This window comes from Cyclopterus lumpus, chromosome 4 (genome assembly GCF_009769545.1).
Source record: "Cyclopterus lumpus isolate fCycLum1 chromosome 4, fCycLum1.pri, whole genome shotgun sequence".
Lineage (NCBI taxonomy): Eukaryota > Metazoa > Chordata > Actinopteri > Perciformes > Cyclopteridae > Cyclopterus > Cyclopterus lumpus.
The window spans coordinates 22,248,457-22,267,978 of NC_046969.1; the positions used below are offsets into that span (position 1 = coordinate 22,248,457).

At 43.2% G+C, this 19,522-nt stretch overlaps 2 protein-coding genes across 8 annotated transcripts in view; both read left to right on the plus strand.

Moving 5' to 3' along the window:
- The first annotated feature begins 103 nt into the window (after nt 1–103).
- mbd3b (methyl-CpG binding domain protein 3b) lies at nt 104–7,953 on the plus strand. 6 transcript variants are annotated; one of them, XM_034531434.1, is made up of 7 exons: nt 104–202; nt 3,073–3,232; nt 3,748–3,885; nt 4,069–4,159; nt 4,884–5,061; nt 5,527–5,682; nt 6,287–7,953. In XM_034531434.1, exons 1-6 carry the CDS (start codon nt 189–191, stop codon nt 5,675–5,677), a joined length of 732 nt encoding a protein of 243 aa, XP_034387325.1. In that variant the 5' UTR covers nt 104–188; the 3' UTR covers nt 5,678–5,682; nt 6,287–7,953. The 6 variants fall into 6 exon arrangements, with proteins under 6 accessions (XP_034387325.1, XP_034387322.1, XP_034387323.1 ...); XM_034531431.1 differs by lacking the exon at nt 104–202 and adding an exon at nt 1,611–2,023; XM_034531432.1 differs by lacking the exon at nt 104–202 and adding an exon at nt 1,611–1,802.
- A 102-nt stretch (nt 7,954–8,055) lies between these two features.
- The window catches only part of si:dkey-110c1.10 (unconventional myosin-Va), a 16,729-nt gene continuing 5,262 nt past the window's right edge, over nt 8,056–19,522 (plus strand). The window contains exons 1-28 of one of the 2 annotated variants that reach the window (XM_034531430.1): nt 8,056–8,284; nt 8,961–9,071; nt 9,201–9,369; nt 9,950–10,094; nt 10,206–10,362; nt 10,464–10,607; nt 10,692–10,773; nt 10,904–11,011; nt 11,096–11,208; nt 11,309–11,577; nt 11,658–11,739; nt 12,171–12,311; nt 12,583–12,714; nt 12,858–12,941; nt 13,031–13,147; nt 13,236–13,333; nt 13,662–13,748; nt 14,370–14,690; nt 15,064–15,220; nt 15,319–15,558; nt 15,681–15,890; nt 16,042–16,135; nt 16,234–16,382; nt 16,473–16,682; nt 16,788–16,888; nt 16,978–17,092; nt 17,324–17,429; nt 18,217–18,355. In XM_034531430.1, coding sequence (XP_034387321.1) covers nt 8,258–8,284; nt 8,961–9,071; nt 9,201–9,369; nt 9,950–10,094; nt 10,206–10,362; nt 10,464–10,607; nt 10,692–10,773; nt 10,904–11,011; nt 11,096–11,208; nt 11,309–11,577; nt 11,658–11,739; nt 12,171–12,311; nt 12,583–12,714; nt 12,858–12,941; nt 13,031–13,147; nt 13,236–13,333; nt 13,662–13,748; nt 14,370–14,690; nt 15,064–15,220; nt 15,319–15,558; nt 15,681–15,890; nt 16,042–16,135; nt 16,234–16,382; nt 16,473–16,682; nt 16,788–16,888; nt 16,978–17,092; nt 17,324–17,429; nt 18,217–18,355 — 3,908 coding nt within the window. In that variant the 5' untranslated portion in view covers nt 8,056–8,257. The remainder of the gene's footprint in view (nt 8,285–8,960; nt 9,072–9,200; nt 9,370–9,949; nt 10,095–10,205; nt 10,363–10,463; nt 10,608–10,691; nt 10,774–10,903; nt 11,012–11,095; nt 11,209–11,308; nt 11,578–11,657; nt 11,740–12,170; nt 12,312–12,582; nt 12,715–12,857; nt 12,942–13,030; nt 13,148–13,235; nt 13,334–13,661; nt 13,749–14,369; nt 14,691–15,063; nt 15,221–15,318; nt 15,559–15,680; nt 15,891–16,041; nt 16,136–16,233; nt 16,383–16,472; nt 16,683–16,787; nt 16,889–16,977; nt 17,093–17,323; nt 17,430–18,216; nt 18,356–19,522) is intronic. The other variant, XM_034531429.1, reaches the window with a different exon arrangement.

A 19,522-nucleotide genomic window follows, 5' to 3' on the forward strand; every position in this document is an offset into this window, starting at 1 on the left:
GAGCCTAATTGCACGCTGAGAATACGCCAGTTTCGCCCAGACATCATACTCATTTTATCAGCCAGACTGCGAAATTTGCGTGGATAATGTCTTTCATTTTTCCCATCGAAGGGGGAGGGGACTGAAAGAGGAGAGGGGAGAAGGGATTTAACATAGCGAGAGGGAGAACCCGAGATACTGCCTTCAAGATGGATAAAAACGAGTAAGTACATCATCTAAAAGGTTGTAAAACAGTCAACAACTGTATTAATTGTTAGCGCGGCGTCTTTTACGCCGTGTGTCGTTCTCGTGACATCTTTGAAAGTGTGTTTATCATCGATTAGGCTGATGCACTCGGTGGTCTTCCCGTTTGCAAATAGAAATGCTGTGGTCTCAAGCTAGGATGTCGGGTCTTTTTAAAAAATATATATATATATTTTTAGCATCATCGTAATGTGATTTTAAACTGTCCTGATATTTGCAGCTAATGTTGGAAAAACGAACCACGGAGTCGCAGACACTGCGTCGACTAACGCGTTTCTGCGTCGCGATAGGTTTTAATCTCACAAAGAGGATCGCATTTTTATTTCCTCCACCGTAACGTGCACAAAGCCTCCACGGATGCGTTTAAAATGGTGTATGCGTGTTATCGTTAAGATCTACTTTGTTCATTCATAAAAGCCGGCTTCCAAGTCCGAATGACAAACGGGAGACATCGTCGTGGTGAAGGAAAAAAAAAAAAAGGGGGCTCTCCTATTTCACGGAGCTAACGTGAAAAACTTTCACATTTGTGCTAATGGCGAAGCCGCACGTGAGGGACGCTGTTTTTACGCCGTCTAGTAGATGTCGTTGTTCAGTGGCGGCCGTGATTGTTGTCACTGTATCTACGTGATTACTGTTTACGGTCTATTTGTAGCGAGTAGCCTAATTTTTTGTTTCCCCATAGGTTAACTGGTGTAGCTGGCTACTACCACCGTGTAGCTAGAAAATCACACTTCCGGTAAAACATTTCAAAACAAAAGACCAACGGTCAAAACGTACTTTTTTTTTCTTCCCTCGCAACCCCTTTCGTTTAATCAAAGGCCGAGTTAAATACAAAAGTTTAATAGTCTTTATATTCAAGGACATGCTTGGAATATTTGAAAACTAGATGGAGCGAGACATACATTTAAAAAGCTCCGCCAAAAGCAACCAAAGTGCACATTTTATGTTAAGTTTATTTTGTCAAAATATTCCACCCCCACATGGTCAGTAATGAAGTTACACAATCACATGCATTCAATTTAGAGCACCTTAGGTTTTTTGTTCCCCTATTCAGTTTTCGAAAATATTTTATTTTGTATAGTATAGGTGTTGCACACACATTTCATGTATTCCCTTTTTAGATTGAGATATCAGAGCAGGATATAAAAAAAAAAATACAGGACTAAGGATTAATAATAGAATATAGTAACACATCAATTTCTTAAACACCAATTCATAGTGAATGAGATAATGTATATAATAATGATAATAATGACTTCTTTTGAATACACTTTTTAAAAAGTTGGGGCTCGACCGGGTCCTTTCGAGACTGAAGATCAAACACGTTCGGAGCGTTTATCCCGTGACACCGTTGCGCTGACTTCCTGTCCTTCCTCAACCCGCGGTCGTCCTATGTTTTCCTTGCGGATGTAGCCTTCGTGCCCCGGCCAGACGGGCAGGTAGTGATGTGGCCGCGGTGTGCGGCGGAGCGATCTGCACGACGACAAAGAGACGAGATGTTGTTAGCAGGGAGATCCCATTACAGAGGACGCATGTTGTAATATGGTCGAAACAAAAGCGTAAGAAGCGATAGGCCTGCCATCCCCAAAACAAAACAAAAAAAAAACTATAATCTAATCTGTCTATGCGCAGTAACTTTTTAGTGGATTTATAGGCTACTCGCGTGGGAAATGGAGAAGAAAAGGTGGGATTGCACTGCTCTCCCCAAGGGCTGGAAAATGGAAGAAGTGACCAGAAAGTCGGGTTTGTCAGCTGGAAAAAGCGATGTCTATTATTTTAGGTACTAAACAAACGCGGGGCTTGCAAAACTTACAGGTGCACAAGACACCGAGTTTGCGGACGGAAACAGACGGGGGTTGTGATAAGAAGGGGAGGGGGTGTGGGGGGGTATAAAGTTTGGGACGGGTAGGGGAGGAGGGTCTGTTTGCAGCCGGGTTACAAGGCCAGCCGGGCCAGGTCCTCTCTAACAAATGTCGAGATAAGAAGGAGTCCGTCCAGCCGTGCGGGCTAGCAGTAGCAGCAGTAGCAGCTCCCGCCGGGCGAGGCCCTTTCGATGAATCTAACTCGGGTGTCATCTCAGTTTAATACTCTTTTATTTCCCCATTTTGAAGTGAATCAACAACGCCAGATTTGTTTTCATTTAGCCGAGGAGACGAGCAAGATGAGGAACAGAGGCAAGAGAGGGGGGAGGCGGGTCGGTTGTATAGTCTGTGGTAGGCTAACCGTCCACTCATACCGGTGTTAACTGTGGTGTGTGATGTCAGAGGCATTTGCATGAGTTACTAGCACGTATCCACCCACAGTTCCCTTTTTTTTTGGTCATCGCTCAGGCTTCTAATAGTGTAGCTCCCACAAGTGGAGCTACAATGTTTCCATTGTGAAACAAAGTGTTAGTTTTGCCTTGTTTACATTTGTGTTCACTGGTTTCCTAGAGGTTAATTTTTTTTTAAACTGTAAACAATGTTGTGGTTTATATATATATATATATATATATATATATATATATATATATCTCTGCTCTTTACACTCAATTGTGGGCAGCTGTTAATAGATGATGAGGGTTAGGTGGTCATCAAAGATCGCATCCATTTCACAAAGTAATGTGGTTTTCAGAGTCATTTGAATGTGCTCTGTTTTTGCATTTGACTTGTTTGCGTTTGTTGCATGTTGTGATACTCGTTTGTAACTTCTTTCTGTGTGTTTTTTGTAAAAAAAAATTTAAGCTTTTGTTTCACTGCCGTTGTCTCGTTTTTTTTCCGTTGTGACTCTTTTTTTGGTAAGAGGTGATATGAGTAGAGTGGTTTCTTATGTCTTGTGCCTCTCCACCAGTCCATCTGGGAAGAAGTTTCGGAGCAAGCCTCAGCTGGCCCGTTACCTTGGTAACCAGATGGACCTCAGCTCCTTTGATTTCCGCACGGGGAAGATGCTGATGAGCAAGCTGAACAAGAACCGCCAGAGACTGCGCTATGATAACAACAACCAGAATAAGGTGAGACAACCGGATGTTGACAAGCACAACTATGGGTGACCTGGACATAAGTGTAGCAGCATGAAGCGTTAAATCACTATATATATATATATATATATATATATATACACACACACACACACATATATCATTTATAAGATGAAAACATACAAGATAAGATGGTATTAGGATGAAATAAGGTACGTTATTATTAAACAAGGGAATAATAATACTAAATAATAATTCTAAAATGAAAGTTGAACCGTTTCACACATTAAACACTTTTTAAAGTTAGATTTTAAAAAGGAGACACAGTTGTAGTCATTATGGTTGGAGCAGACCGTAGTTCATGTGGGAAAGAATTCCAGAGAGTACGACCACAACGTCTCACGCCATAATAAGCTGATTTTGAATTTATTATATGTATAGTGAGAAGACTACGGGATCTGTCAGTGAGTGTATTCAGCGAGCATGTCAATAATAACCGGTCATATTCCGTCTCTTTGCTCATCCTCCCTCTGTTTGATATTTTGAAGGGCAAACCTGACTTGAACACGTCACTCCCGGTCCGACAGACGGCCTCCATCTTTAAGCAGCCCGTGACCAAGGTTACCAACCACCCAAACAACAAAGTGAAGGCGGATCCTCAGAAAGCTGTCGACCAGCCCAGACAGGTGAGCGGCCTCCGCCTGTTAGCTGTTGACCTCATGCCATACGCACGTAAACACAGGATGATAATGCTTTTTTTAATGCTGGAAATAAACATGCTACTTTGACACTGGACCGACTTTAATTTGAATATGTTGATGGTGTGGTTGTATTAAAAAAAATCTTTTTTTTTAATTTCTTGTCAACAGCTTTTTTGGGAGAAGAAACTCGGTGGTCTCAATGCTTATGACATTGCAGAGGAGCTGGTGAAAACAATGGAACTACCTAAAGGCCTACAGGGTAATATATACGCATACATATAAACTTTACTGACGATTGTTATCGGTCGATATTCAGTCAAAATATGCGATCAGGAGATTCACTTTTATGCTCGCCGATCCCTGATAACGTTACAACGTGAACGACACATCTGTGTTTTAAATTGAGAGGAGAGCTATTAACGGCTGCAGCACCTACATCATGATGCGTTCAGGCTCTGTTCAGTGAATATGACTATTGGGCGAAAGGTAAATTAAAATGTTTTCCTGGTGTGTTCACTTGTAATCCCGTAAAATGTATCTTAAATAAACATAGTTGGTTAAAGAAGATGTTTTCACAACAATATAAATTGCTAGTCGAGAGGGAATTATGACCTGTTTATCATCAAAACTATATTAAAAAAAATAAAATCTTTTATTTCTTATTTTGTGTGTTTTTTTATGAAGAAAAAAAACAAAACACTATAGATGACAACAACACAATTAAAGGATAACATTTCGAATTTTTGATTGTTCTCACTGACTTCCGCGCGGTAGAAAGAATTTTTGGGACGATGGTGAAAAATAGTAGCCTGGCGGCTTTTATCTGATCCGTGATACGATCTAAACCGCGAGTTTCATGATCCGTTGCACCCCGAACAGTTTATATTCTGTGGTGTCAAATGTAACGCCTCCTCAGGAGGGTTGGTGATGGTCCTTCAAAATGTCTTCTAACCCCCCCCCCCCCCCCCGTTTTGGTCCTTCAGGTGTTGGTCCAGGATGCACAGACAAGACTCTCCTGTCGGCCATTGCGAGCGCTCTGCACACCAGCGCTGCTCCCATCACTGGCCAGCTGTCTGCTGCTGTGGAGAAGAACCCGGGAGTCTGGCTCAACACTACGCAGCCGCTGTGCAAGGCCTTCATCGTCACCGATGAGGACATCAGGTGGGCAGAGCACAGCCACGCATGCATCACCTGTTGTTGTTTTCTTTTACACCGTCAGATCTTGATAATTAATCGCTGGAGCCAATATCTAGTCCGATCAAACACGATGTTCCTGTTTGTTCGTTGAACTTTTGGCCTTTCTGGCTTTAAGCAAAATGTATCGGCATGTGTGGCAAATGAAAATAACTCCTCAGCCAGTGTGATAAACGTCATACGATTTACCAGTTCATGGAATATTGGCTTCCGTTTTCAATGCCGAAGCACAATAACAACAATAACCTCGAAGATTTCTTTGTCATATTTTTGTCGAGTCTGTTCTGCCGTCCCTAACAACAAGTGACCCTGCTCCTTTTTTGTTTGTTATAAAAACACACCATCTGTTCTGTGCTGATTCGGTGGCTGTTTGTAACTTGCAACTGCCAATTGTAACCGCTTCCTTTTGTGTGTGTGTGTGTGTGTGTGTAGGAAACAGGAGGAGCTGGTGTACAGCGTGAGGAAAAGGCTGGAGGACGCACTCATGGCTGATATGTTGGCCCACGTCGAGGAGGCCGCCGCCAGTGAGGGAGAGGCTCTGAAAGATGAAGGCAACAGCAGCGAAGACATGGAGAGCGTATAGCACAGGTTGGTAAAGGGACAGTTTAGGCTTAGGAGCTAATTGTATAGACGATAAACGAGGTATGACCTTCCATCCCACTTGTGGCCCACACAGAAAACAAAGCAACTGATCAATTTAAAGTTGTTTTGCAATTTGCCAACGTTCCTAGTTGGCTGCATCTTAAAGTGTGCGTGAGTTAAGGTCCTTGTACTAAGCGCTAGTTAATAGGTAATAACGCCCTCATACGATGCCCAATTGCATACTGTGTTAATGAAACTATTAGTGTTAATAATTGCATCATAAACACATTTTTTGTTAGATCACAAGACATTTATGAACATGTACCCATTATCTCATTTATAAACCTTTTTATTAGGCTTTTTTTTGTTGCTTTATTAGGATTAATACATACTTTATATGCATTTAGTAGCAGTTAACAATGTCTAAAACTAAATGCAATGTTAATGAACCTCTTATAAAGACTTTATCACCTATTAATTAAAGCTTATTACGAGGAGCTTAATATAGAGCAGAGTTGGGTACTTAGTGCATGAATTATTACATAATATTAGATGCAACCAAGCTATCCAATGAGTGTTTTCTCTAATTGCCAATCCTCTCTTCTTGCAGGGATTTGTTCCCACACACACACACACCTACACGCACACACACACACACACACACACGACCACGACCATACAGCAGTCCTGTCCTGATGAACTGTCCCTGTGTATCTGCGTCCCACCTGACCCTAACCCAGCTTACACCTGCCCCCTAAAGTCTTCCCCTCGCTTGAACCCAACCACATTTGGGAGTCTCGAATGCGTCTCTTCGTCATCGTCTCCACTGGATGGGACTCCTTGACTTCAACGGCGTTTAAATTAAAGCTCGGTGAGATTTTTGACTCGGAAATTTAAAATAATTCCCTTGAACTTTTCAAATATTGAAAATAACTTGTGTGTCAAAATTTAGTGTTTGATGAAACGCCTTTTTGTCCTTTTTTTTTTTTACTGAAATGCTTTGATTGGGTTTGTATTTTTGTCAAATCCAAACATTTTACGTCAGCAAATAGTGGAACTGGGGGCTTTTTTTCTGTTTTTCTTTTTTTTGGGGAGCAAATTGAAAATGAATGTTTTGTATTTTTGTCATGTTCTGTTTCCTGAATTTTATGATGCACTACACGTACAAAAACACCGTCTTTTCTAGTGGTACCAGTTGAGATGTAACTATACCGAGTTGGGCTAATTTCAATGGGCATCGGTGCAGATGGTGTGGTTTGACTCCCGTGTTCACCCGTTGGAGGGGACGGTCAAGTTTTAATTGTTGTAAATTCGAGGGAAATATCGTACTCGATGACCGCTGTGTCACCCCGTGAGTCGTGTTCAGTATTAACCAAAGAGGAGACATTTTGAAGAGGGTTGTGTGACGTGCGTGTACCTAAAGTCCGCTTGGTATTATACCGGCTCTGCTGTCGGTGCAACTAAACATGAGGAACAAAAAAAAAGTATGCGTTGGTAGCGCCGGGCGATGTGGAGAAAATTAAATAGCATATATTTTTTTGATGAATCATACCTAAATGACGATATTGTCGACCCTTTGGTGCTTTTACAAAAAATATTTAAACGATGAGCTTTTTGATAAATAATCATCAGTAATGTGTGTATATAATGACTAAGTGGGTAAGAGCAAATAATAGTACAGCTACAACAGTCAAAACAATTCATACATGTACTGTAATACAGCCTTTAAAACCAGGATAAGACGACACTTATACTATATTACAATGAATAAAATCCACGGCGATATCTAATCTTCTACCATGTTATCAATATATGTGCCCTATATGTTGGGGCTGAGCACAATGGGGAAATAAATGACTTGGAAACCTCTTTCTATTGTAAAAGTATACGGCTTAAACTCTTCTCGTTGTTTTTAGGTGCTTCCTGATGTTGTGAATCATTGCCGTTTCGGGCTTTGTTCCAATCGCAGTGTCGTGCCACTTGTCGTTTTTTTATTTTATTTTTAATGTGTCGACGTTACAACACACACGCTGCCTCCTCTTAAAGCCACGCACGGCATCGGCCGCAAAATTACAGTTAACTTTCGGTTTAGATGTCATTATCATCTGAGGAATAATGCTTTTTTTTTTGGTGTTTTTTATCCCTGTCTGTCGAGGTGTGATTGTGAATAATGTACCTAGCTAAAAAAAAAAATCATGAAAATCCTGTCTCAATATCAGCAGGCTGATTGCTGAAATGAATTTGATTGTATTAAATATTAAAAATGAGTGTCATAAATTCTGCTGCTGGTGTGTCCTTTTTTCTTTCTTCTTAAAACTACTGACAATCCTCCGGTTAAACCTGGGTTCCCTGTCTGGAGTGAGTCTTCACACGCATGGAGAAACCCCTCCTGCCACAGATTAACAGTTAACGTGACAGTCCTCATGTCTCTGAGTCCGGACAAAGTGCAACGCACACTCACCAGGACACGGAGGGGCTCTTCTGCAGGCTGTTCCTCCAGAGGGACGTGTGGATGTGAACCCACTGTTGGATTTTTATTATTTTATTTTTAAATGATCTGCATCCTTTTAAAGTAGTTAAAATGACGTCGATGGAGCTATACAGTAAGGTAAGACTGACTTGAATGTTTTAATGTGATCATTTTGTCATGCCGGGCCTGCTGTTTGTAGGACATAGAAAGAAGAGTAATAATTACAAATATTAAAATATATATTAATAAATAATGACCATATTAATAATATGTACATTATGTTTGTATGACATGTCTGATATGTGAGTGTCAGTCTTTCCCAGTCATGCAAATCTTCCTAAAATTAGTTTTAGTGTCTAAATGATTTCCTTTACTAATTTTGTACGGGTTCTTCAGCCAATATGTTACAGTTAATAATATATCATGTGATACATTCTCCCAAAACCTTTTTCTATCTGTATTTCTGTAAACCTGGTGCTCAGTATTTATATACAATTGTAATAAATTGTGTGGATTCCTTTTGTAAAATGGAAAAAATTAATAGGCAGAGTTTATATTTTAGAAGCATGTAATGGATAATCTATGCAGGCACCTTTTTAGAGTAGGATGACCAGTGTTAATTTTTAACACCGTTTAGGGGCCTTTTATGCTGATGGGTGACAAATATCTTTGTCTGGGTGGGGCCAGGAAGTGTTACATGTACCTGAAGAGTGTCTGTACAGAAAATAGAATATGAAGCAATTCAATAAATCTCCTTTCCTGGACTCCAAAGTATCTCTTTCTATATTTCTCAATCAATCTGGTTCCTTGCTAGGGGGCAAGTGTGTGGATTCCTGACCCGGATGCAGTTTGGGTGTCCGGCCTGCTCCTTCAGGACTACAATCCTGGAGAGAAACATCTCCTCCTTCAGCTCTCCGATGGAACGGTGAGGCATGCACTACCTTTTATATTACCCAGAAATCAACGCTGCAAGTATTGTCCTCATCAAATAGGATCGTGCCGTGCTCCAGTGTCTCGCAAAACAAGAAGTCTGAACTTCCTTCTCCCTCGGTAGGAGGCCCAATACCCAGTGGTGTCCCCCTCTGATCTCCCACCGCTGGGGAACCCCGACATCCTGGAGGGAGGAAATGATCTGACGGCTCTGAGCTTCCTCCATGAAGCTGCGGTCTTGCACAACCTGCGCGTTCGATTCCTGGACTACAGCAGCATCTACACGTACTGCGGTAAACACAAAAGCAGACCAACGAGGGAGATTTTAAGCAATTCGAACCCAAAACGGAGACGATTGTCTCACTAAAAGTGGGACAAAGTGCCACTAACAGTCAGCTCCTGTGTGCTACTGTCTGTATGATTACAGCTCATAATGTCAACTATATTACAGGAGGTCAAAGGTTGAGACAGGGAGGCAACATCCCATCGCTGTTTAAGATGTGATTACATATTTTCTGTTATTACGATAATGCAAAGTTTTCCAAAAGTCCCGATGCCCATTTAGAAAAAAATCACTTTGTTTTTTAGTTTACATTAAATTTTAGTAGTTTTATTTTTATTTTTATTTTTTTTAAACCCTTAAATATCTGTAAAATGATTACGGTTGTGTGTTTATATTCATACGAGTGTCATGAAAGAAGAAAAAGAAAATCTTCATTTTGATTACATTTATTGTATAATTCAAAAATGTTAATGAATAAAAATGAAACGGCTATTACATAACATTTAATTTCCTTCATCTCCCTCATAAAGGATACGTCCCATGATAATATCCACAGTCCCGTGCTGACTTTCTTTCCCCGCCCCTCCCAGGTATTGTGTTGGTGGCCATCAATCCCTACGACCAGCTCCCCATATACGGAGAGGAGGTGATCGACGCTTACAGCGGCCAGGACATGGCCGACATGGAGCCGCACATCTTCTCCGTGGCAGAGGAAGCCTACCGCACCATGACCAGGTCAGAGGTCAAATGCTAGAGGTCGTGCCATGTCGAGCAGGAACCTTTGAATATTTCCTTGCACAACATCGCTGTTTGGGTTTTTGATACTCACGCTTACTGTGTGAATAGGGAGGAGAAAAACCAGTCCATCATCATCAGTGGAGAGTCGGGCTCGGGGAAAACGGTCTCGGCCAAATTCACCATGCGATACTTTGCTGTGGTCGGAGGAGCCTCACAGCAGACCAGCGTGGAGGACAGGGTTCTGGCCTCCAACCCAATTATGGAGGTGATGGATGGTTGAACAGATTTATCACTTAGAAATAAGGATTTCCCCCCCATCAATGATGTATTTAATTTAATGTTTTAAACATATCCTTTTGCCTACAGTCTATCGGGAATGCTAAAACCACTCGAAATGACAACAGTAGTCGTTTTGGGAAGTACATCGAGATCGGCTTCGGCAGAAAAGGGGACATCATCGGGGCAAACATGAGGACGTACCTACTGGAGAAGTCTAGGGTTGTCTTCCAAGTAAGCTCTTTAGTCACGGTGACACGTATGCACGTAAGAATCCTTCGTTTATTATGCATCTTTTCATGATTATTGTCTTGTAAGGCGTCAGCAGAGAGGAACTACCACATCTTCTACCAGCTGTGTGCCTCCAGAGAGTTGCCTGAAATGAGATCCCTCAAACTAGGTGAGACTTAATCACAGCCCGGCAGCTTGATCTCAAAATATGACCATGTCCATTTGCTGTGTTTATATTATGTAATGTTATATAAATAGTGTTAAATGCAGTGTGAGTGTGCTTTGTGTGTTTCCTCCAGACGCACCTGAGCATTTCCGCTACACCAGCCAGGGAGGAGAGATGCAGATTCCTGGTACTGATGACTTGTCGGACCTGGAGCGCACGCGCAATGCTTTCACCGTCCTAGGTAATATGTTTATCTAATCGAATCATCAGTCAGTTGATTATGAAGATAACGCAACATTGTTGAGGGTATTTGTTCTATTTGCAGGTGTGCAGCCTGACCAGCAGATGGAGCTCTTCACCATCCTGTCTGCTGTCCTGCACCTGGGAAACGTCAACATCCAAGCCAGTGGGAGAAACTCTGACCGGAGTTACATTGATGTGAGACATGTGTTCATGTGTCCTCTCACCTGGAGGGCTTTAGTTCTTTTACAGACACATTCACAGCCCCGGCTTTTTTTAAAACATTTTTTAATTCCAGGCAGACGACCGACCTCTGGCTGTCTTCTCCAAGCTGTTAGGAGTAGAAGGACCTCAGATGGCCCACTGGCTGTGTCATCGCAGACTGGCCGTAGGGGGGGAGTTGCTGGTCAAGCCCGTGTCCGGCCAACAGGCCGTAGAAGCCAGAGATGCTCTGGCCAAACACATCTACGGCCAGCTGTTCAGCTGGACCGTCCAGAGGCTGAACTCTGCTCTGCGCTCACAGAGGGGACAGGCCAAATCCTTTACAGGGGTCCTAGACATCTACGGGTGAGTGACACTGGGTATAATTTGCTTTTGTGCGTCCGACTGCAGTTTCTGACTGACGAGTCTTCTCTCTCTCGGAGCAGGTTCGAGACCTTTGACCGGAACAGTTTCGAGCAGTTCTGCATAAATTATGCGAATGAAAAACTGCAACAGCAGTTCAACAGGGTAAGTCATGTGACGGGGAATACATGTCTCTCTGTCCATTGCTGTGTGTGTGTGTGTGTGTCTCCAACCAGAGTTCATGGACTCGCATGTGTCGGTAGCTAAATTCTTTTTTCTTAAACACTTTGGGGGAATCGGCCCTCAGTAATTTCAACGTTAATGTCTGTCTTGTTTTTAGTTTTGCATCGTTTTTCTTTCCTACAATGTGATGTAAAACGTTTCCAAAATCCCCATTTTATTGTTCAGAGGGAAGAAAGGTTTGTTTTCCTCATAGTTGCAACATGCAGTAGGAAGTCTTGACCTCTCTGTTGTGAGGGAAACAAGCCCCGACTGTCTCACTCAGTCCATGGTTTCAACCGGTTTCTTATTTTCAAGTCGTCTGCTTTCCTCTTCATCTTTAAGTTTCATATTTTTATTTTGTGTTCTTTCCGCAGCATGTGTTCCACTTGGAGCAGGAGGAGTACGTCCGGGAGGAGCTGGCCTGGAGCAGGATTGAGTTCAGTGATAATCAGCAGTGCATCAATCTCTTAGATGGACATCTGGGCCTCTTTGATCTTTTAGACGAGGAGTGCCGGGTCAGTCTCCCTCCCTCACCCCTCTTTCCTGTCTTTTTGTTGGTCTTATTCTTATCTGGCTTTTCAGCTGTCTAGTGTTAAACAAACACAGACACACACACACACACACACACACACACACACACACACGTGGATCAATCTTCACACGTACACAAACGTAAACATTGCCCCTGTTGTTTTAAGCACTGGGTCTTTTTAGATTCTTTTAACTCTGTGCTTTTAGTGATAATCTCCCACGCTCTAGCCTCTGTGCTCATTGTCTATGTTGCAGATGCCCAAAGGTTCAGATGAGAGCTACGTGCTGAAGCTGTATGATCAACACCTGACGAGCAAGAAGCACCCTCACTTCCAGAAACCCCGCATGTCCAACAGCGCCTTTGTCGTTCTGCACTTCGCTGACACGGTGAGCGACGAGGGTCAACTCACAGAAACCTTAGTTATGGGACTGTAGTTTAATATGTGATATTTTTTTTCTGTTATTATTATTATTATTAATAATAATATTATTATTATTATTACAGTGTTCCCTTCTTTTTTTTTCCTCAGGTGCAATATGAATGTGATGGCTTTTTGGGCAAGAATCGAGATACAGTCTTTGAGGAGCTCATTAACATCCTCAAAGCAAGTCAGGTAGGTACGTGTTACAGAATTGTGTTTCATTTAGTTTTGCGTGTGTGTTTCTGGAGTCCCTGACTTGTGTTTGTTCATGTGTGCGTCAGTCTGAGCTGGTGGCTGAATTGTTCCAGCAGCTGGGAACTGCTTCCTCTGTGGCCAATGGAAGTGTCCGCTCGGGGAAACGAGCCGCCAGAGAGCACAAACTGACGGTGGGCTTCCAGGTGAGCGGCTACGACTTTCACTTGGCTTCACTCGTTGTGGCGCAGCGACGCCGTCTTTAACGCTGCGTTTTTGCGGTGCCCTTGTCAGTTCCGTCAGTCCTTACAGATGCTGATGGACACTCTGAACAACACCACTCCTCACTATGTCCGCTGCATTAAACCCAACGACCTCAAAGAAGCTTTCATGTATGCCTTTTGTTTGTCTTCACAACAATTAAATGTCCATGCATTTGATTTAGCATTTAGCACACCTGTGTGCGTGTGTGTGTGTGTGTGTGTGTGTGTGTGTGTGTGTGTGTGTGTGTGTGTGTGTGTGTGTGTGTGTGTGTGTGTGTGTGTGTGTGTGTGTGTGTGTGTGTGTGTGTGTGTGTGTGTGTGTGTGTGTGTGTGTGTGTGTGTGTGTGTGTGTGTGTGTGTGTGTGTGTGTGTGTGTGTGTGTGTGTGTGTGTGTGTGTGTGTGTGTGTGTGTGTGTGCGTGCGTGCAACAAGCAGCCTAACCGCCTTGCTTCGTTAGGTTTGACCCCCGGAGGACAGTCCAGCAGTTGAGAGCTTGTGGGGTGCTGGAGACGATCCGCATCAGCGCTGCAGGTTTTCCGTCCAGGTACTGAGTTCTCCCTCGACATCCATCTCGCTCTCTGTAAAGTAAGAGAGTCTTTAAAGACTATGCCAGAGTTTTGTTAACTACAACTGTGGTTAATATATAATTAACTGCAAATGATGTGTACCGTGCATGAAATGAGGCCTTGGATTATTTTTCCTTGTGGCTTCATGGTATAAAATGTACTTTACATTTTTTAGAGACATAAAACATGTTTGAGATAGCTAATGTATAACAATGGCAATTTAATTGTCTTTATATATTTACTTAAGTTTTGGTTTTTTAAAGTCAGGCCCTGAACTCCCAAAGAATGAACAAACATGGATGTTGAGGAAAGAGTCATGTAGATTTGTTGCCCGTCCCCTAAACACAAGTCTCGGATGTCCAAGTTGCATCGAACGCACCCAAATGACATCAAAACAATCCCTGGCGGGTAACTATGTTACCAAATGATGAGAGCATTGTGTAGATGTTCAATAATGTAATATACGTCTCTTCATCAATGCTCGTTTTTAATTTTATCGCAGTGAACAATTCACTGGAGTCAAATTATGAAATGAATTTAAATAAAAGAGAAAAAGAAAAAGACGCAAACAAGCGTTTTTTCTCTTTCTTTGTTTCCAGGTGGACGTACGAGGAGTTCTTCAGCAGGTACCGTCTTCTGCTTCGAGGGGCCCAAGGTCAGGAGGAGGCCCAGGCCTCGTGCAGACAAGCCCTGCCTCGGCTCATCCCGGACCCGGACCAGTACTGCTTTGGAAAGACCAAAGTGTTCTTCCGGGCCGGTCAGGTGGCTCTCCTGGAGAGGCTGAGAGCTGAGAGGCTGCGGGTGGCTGCTGTGATCATCCAGAGCCGGGTCACAGGGTGGCTGGCTCGGGTTAGATACACCAGGATCCGCTGGGCGACTCTCACCATACAGAGATACTGCAGAGGAGCTCTGGCCAGACGGTGAGGAGGACAGAAAAATAAGATATGAATATGTTTTGGTATACAAATTGTTGCAATACAATATTTATGCATTTCCCAGTTCATCCAAACTATGCCATTTTATTGATCTATATATTTATAGTTAAAGATATTAGTAATTCATTCAGTATAGCTATTGAAGTGTGTATGTTTTAAACTACTTCCTGCTGAGCCATAATGTTTATGACACTGCGCAACGAAGAAGACTATTGCCACATCTGTTATTTTTCAATATTTTGTGGCAAATTCATCAATCCCCAACTCAAACAGACGTGGCCTTTTGAAAAAGAAAACGAAAAATCTTTTTAATTGGATATTCTGCACTTGAATGTCTTCTTTGTCCTCGTGGCTGCAGACTGGCCCTGACGCTGCGCTACACCAAGGCCGCCGTCGTAATCCAGAAGACGTACCGCATGGTGGCGGTGAGACAGCTGTTCCTCCTGATCCGACAGGCCACCATCACCATCCAGGCCTTCACCAGGGGCACGTCGGCACGCCGCAGACACAGACTGGTCGGGAACACGGTTCAATTATAAATTAATGATGACGTGTAGGTTGAGTTATAAGACCGAACTGATGAAACATGAAAACCCTATTGTGCCTTCCTCAGTTGGTGGCGGAGAGGGCCGCGGTGGTGCTTCAGGCGAGAGTGCGCGGGTGGCTGGCGAGGCGGTCGTACGGGCGTGTGCGCGCCGCGGTGGTGTTCATGCAGTGCTGCGCGCGCCGCGGGGCCGCCAGGAGAGAGCTGATGACCCTGAAGACCGAGGCCCGCTCAGTGGAGAGGTTCAGAGAGCTCAACAAGGGCATGGAAGTCAAACTGATGCAGCTGCAGTTGAGAGCAGACCAAGAGGTGGGCGAAGGGAGTTTGATCATGCCCGTGGGGGTCTTTATAAGACCTTAAAATGTGTGTTTTCAACAAGTTATTATCTTTTCTAACTGATGTTATTATTGTGTTTGTTTGTGATTGTCCAGGCCCGGGATGGTGCGGCTTTGAAAGAGACCCTGCACGCAGAGCGAGGGGCCACCAGCGCTGAGCTGGAGGCTTTGAGGGCCACGGTGCAGAAACTAGAGAGCCAGAAACGGGACAAGCCTCCGCCCTGCCCCGTCATCAGTGAGAAGGAGGTGGAGGAAAGGAAGAAAGCTGAGGAGAAAGCGGCCCAGGAGGTGCTTCAGCTCACCCAAGTAGGTCTACCGGCCCAAGGATGATGAATGGGTTATCATTAACCCTGAAGATCTCTCATAATAAACAAGTTTTCCCCTTAACCAGCTTTGTTCATTTTGATATACAAACGTTTTTGATTGTTTATTCTCATTCTCTCCTGGTTTCTTTTAGGAGTTGCAAGCCCTGCAGAGAGAAAAGGACAGTTTTTGCAAAGAGAGAGAGGATCTCTCCGCTCGCTTGTTTGATCACGAAAAAGCACAAGAAGGTACGTTCTTCTCCCTTTGCACCGGCATACGGTCTCATTAGCCTCATGGGTGAAACCGTGGTCTTCTTGTGTGTGTGTGTGTGTGTGTGTGCGCACAGAGTGTGTGCACCAGGCTGTATCTCACGCGAGTGCAGGTCTGAGGGCGGAGCTGGATGAGGAGAGGAGAAAGTATCAGGGTCTCCTGAGAGAGTTCACCAGACTGGAGCAAAGATACGACAACCTCAGGGAGATGAGTCTGCTCACTGAGGTTCGCCTCTTAATTACTTTTAGAAAAATACTATTTTGGGCTCTGAAACGCCATCTTGGTCGCTGAGGGTATTTGTTCCTCTCGCTGCAGCACACCAAGGGCCACCGGAGGACGGACTCCACCCAGAGTCTGAGCTTGGAGCCTCACTCTCCCACTCCGCTGTCACCCCAGTCTCTCACCCCACTCTCACTGTCACCCTTCCCACCTGCCTTCCCTTCCCCGGAGGAGGTCCGCAGGGTCAGCGTGACGTCTCCCTCCGTCGAGAGGAGAGCCTCAGTGTGGAGCATCGAAACGCCAATGGTGCGAGAGGGAATGTCACAGCATAGCATTCGACCTGCGACAAGCACAATCTCATCGAGTCAGGCCATAAAATAGCACGCGGTGTGTTCACGTTTGCATCGACAGGACCGGTTGATGGAGATGATGGACGTGGCCAAAGGCCCGGCGGTGAAGATGAAAGGAGAGGACCTGGCACACGCTTACGACGCTGTACGAGTGGCCAACAAGTCAGTCGTGTGTCTACTTCAGATTTATATACAGCGGGGGGGGGGGGGGACTCTGTGAACTCTGTCATGTCTCCACTTGTCTGTGTCAGGTTTCTGGAGAGCCAGTTGCGTAACCAGTGCAGTCAGACGGAGGAGGAGCTGGAGGCTCTGAGGTGCCAACTTAGTCAAGCGATCTTTGGTTCTTCCTCTGCTGCACAGCAACAGGTATCGGCGCGTGAAGGCCGCCATGAAGGAACTCTGCGGAAAAGGCTGTTTGTAGATTGAAAGAAATGGTCTGACATAAAAGTCCCCCTTTTTGACCTTTTCCTAATCACAGTATATAACATAAGAGCCAGTGGATTCTGGCTGCTTGCAATCGTCATGAAATGCTTGAGCTTCTTCTGCGCGTTGGCCGTGAGCCACGAATCCTGAATGCGAGTGTGTTTGTGCGCACAGGAGCTGCAGGGACTACTGGAGGCCCGGGAGCAAGAGTGTGTCCGATTGAGGCGAGAGCTGAAGGAGCTTAAAAACACGGCCTCACTCAGGCGGCTGCTGGCGCAAGGTGAGATTTTCATCGGAAGAATTCAGAGCTTTTGGTTTGCTTTACACGTTCATAATAAAGTGTCACTGAAAATAACCTTTGCGAAACATAAGGCTTTCACTTGACATCGGAGGATATAGCTATATTTGGATCCTCAACGTATATCGCTCCCACAAATAATGACGTTAAAATGTACATTAAAAGCCGGAAAGTAAACACTGATCATTAGAGAAATATCATGGAGATCAAAAGTTCATATAAATAAATGAAATGCCTTCCATCCATTTACTTTTTCATTTCATGAACTTGAGTACAACATATTAAGGAAAGGCAGGTTTATTTAAATATCATATTTCACCAACACGGTAATTCATTAGAAGCTTTGAGACAAAAGTAACACATTGTAAACGGTCATTAAATTGCTTGGACAAAAGATTTAATATATAATATATAATAAGACGGGTAAAAAAATACAGGAATACAATTTAGAGCGCATTGTAAGAAATTACAGAAACACAAAAAATCTTGATTTAAAAGAAGTGAGATTTGCAGCTGACCTGCTTGTTCAAGATATTTGTTGCATAAAAACTGTACGCCGCTTCTCCACGTTTTAGTTTTGAAAGCAGACCTGTCCCAGACCACCTGGGTGGTTCATGAGAATACACAAATGTATTATGTCCCTTAACCAATCAATGCTTTTATAAACATATGTTGAGGTCAATTCTTTAAAGTATCAATTGTATTTAGTACAAGCCTTCCAATTATTATAATTCTCGTGCATCGCTGTAGTTCTTTGCTGCTGTTTCAGCCGTTTGTGTTGGCGCTCTCATCAGTTTTCGACCCGGAGACGTCCTCCTGTCCGTCCCGCACCAAGCCGGCAGCCGTCACCGGTTTGCTGGAATGTCGGAAGAGAGACGAAGCCAAGCTGCTCAAGACCCTCATCACAGGTGAGTCGGTACACTTTAACAAACACCATGTTCAGGTTTTAGTACGGAGGATCCTCCTAACCTTTATAGAGAAAAAACACAATAGTAATTTATAATATCGGGGCTTTTCTTTTTTACTATTAGCAGACATTAAGCACAACAAGCAGAAAGCACAAATAACAGGTTCATGTGGACATTAAGCTAGAATCAAGCCCTTTGGCATTTCACCTGGTAAACTGTATATTTAAAGGGAAACTTCTGTAGGTCTATAACTCTTTATACTTTATACTCACTTTATTCATACAGCACTTTTCAGACCATCGTGCAGGTCAACGTTCTTCACAGAGCAACAATACATCTAATCTTTCAAGACTTAAAATGACAAAATAGTATAAAAACTAAATGTAAGACTTAAAAGCTAAGATTAATGTTTCTCAGACTGTTCCAGAGGCGAGGGTCCTAGTGGCAGCACCTAGTTTCTGTGGTAATTAATCTGCTGTCTATTCTATCAATATCAATTCATCATTATAGCTGGGTTGCACAGACATAGTGACAACATAGTGAAACATGGCCAATCTGTCTTCACATCAACATCCAAAAAAACCCCAGAAATCATCAATTTGCTATCACATAAGACAACTCTTTATTTACCAGGTACGTTGAACATACAAGGAATTTGACTCGGTGAAAGGTGCATAACAAATAAACAGAGACATAAGAATAAAACAATCCAAGATATAATAAAAACAATAAACATTATAGATGCATATGGTAAATAACAAACAGATAACAGTTCTTTAAAACAAGTATATATTTTAAAATAAAAGTGGCAAAGTGTATTTTAATAAGAAAAGGTGTGCATGGGTGTCCCGATATTGTCTTTGTCAATCAACTGAAAGTTTGAGCTCGAAACTAATTGTGTCCAAAAAGTTTCTTGTGCGCACTGAATCGTGACTTTGATACGTGGGAACTGCATCATAGTACTACCAAAGAGTAAGTTTGCTAATGTAATTTTTTGGGTTTCTCTTTTTAAAAGCAACAGCAAAATGTTGGTTTGTTACAGGGACTTAAGCTCTTTTTTTTAATAAAATAAACGTATTGTGCCATTTCCACGAAACACCCACCAAACATCGAAAGATGAGTATTTATTGAGTGACGCGATCGTGTCCGACAAACATTTTTAAGATG

Coding starts and splice junctions, on each gene's coding strand:
- mbd3b (XM_034531431.1), top strand. CDS start 1,914: ATGGAGAAGAAAAGGTGGGATTGCACTGCTCTCCCCAAGGGCTGGAAA. Junction 3,886..4,068: donor CTGTCGACCAGCCCAGACAG/GTGAGCGGCCTC, acceptor TCTTGTCAACAG/CTTTTTTGGGAGAAGAAACT. Junction 4,160..4,883: donor ACTACCTAAAGGCCTACAGG/GTAATATATACG, acceptor TTGGTCCTTCAG/GTGTTGGTCCAGGATGCACA.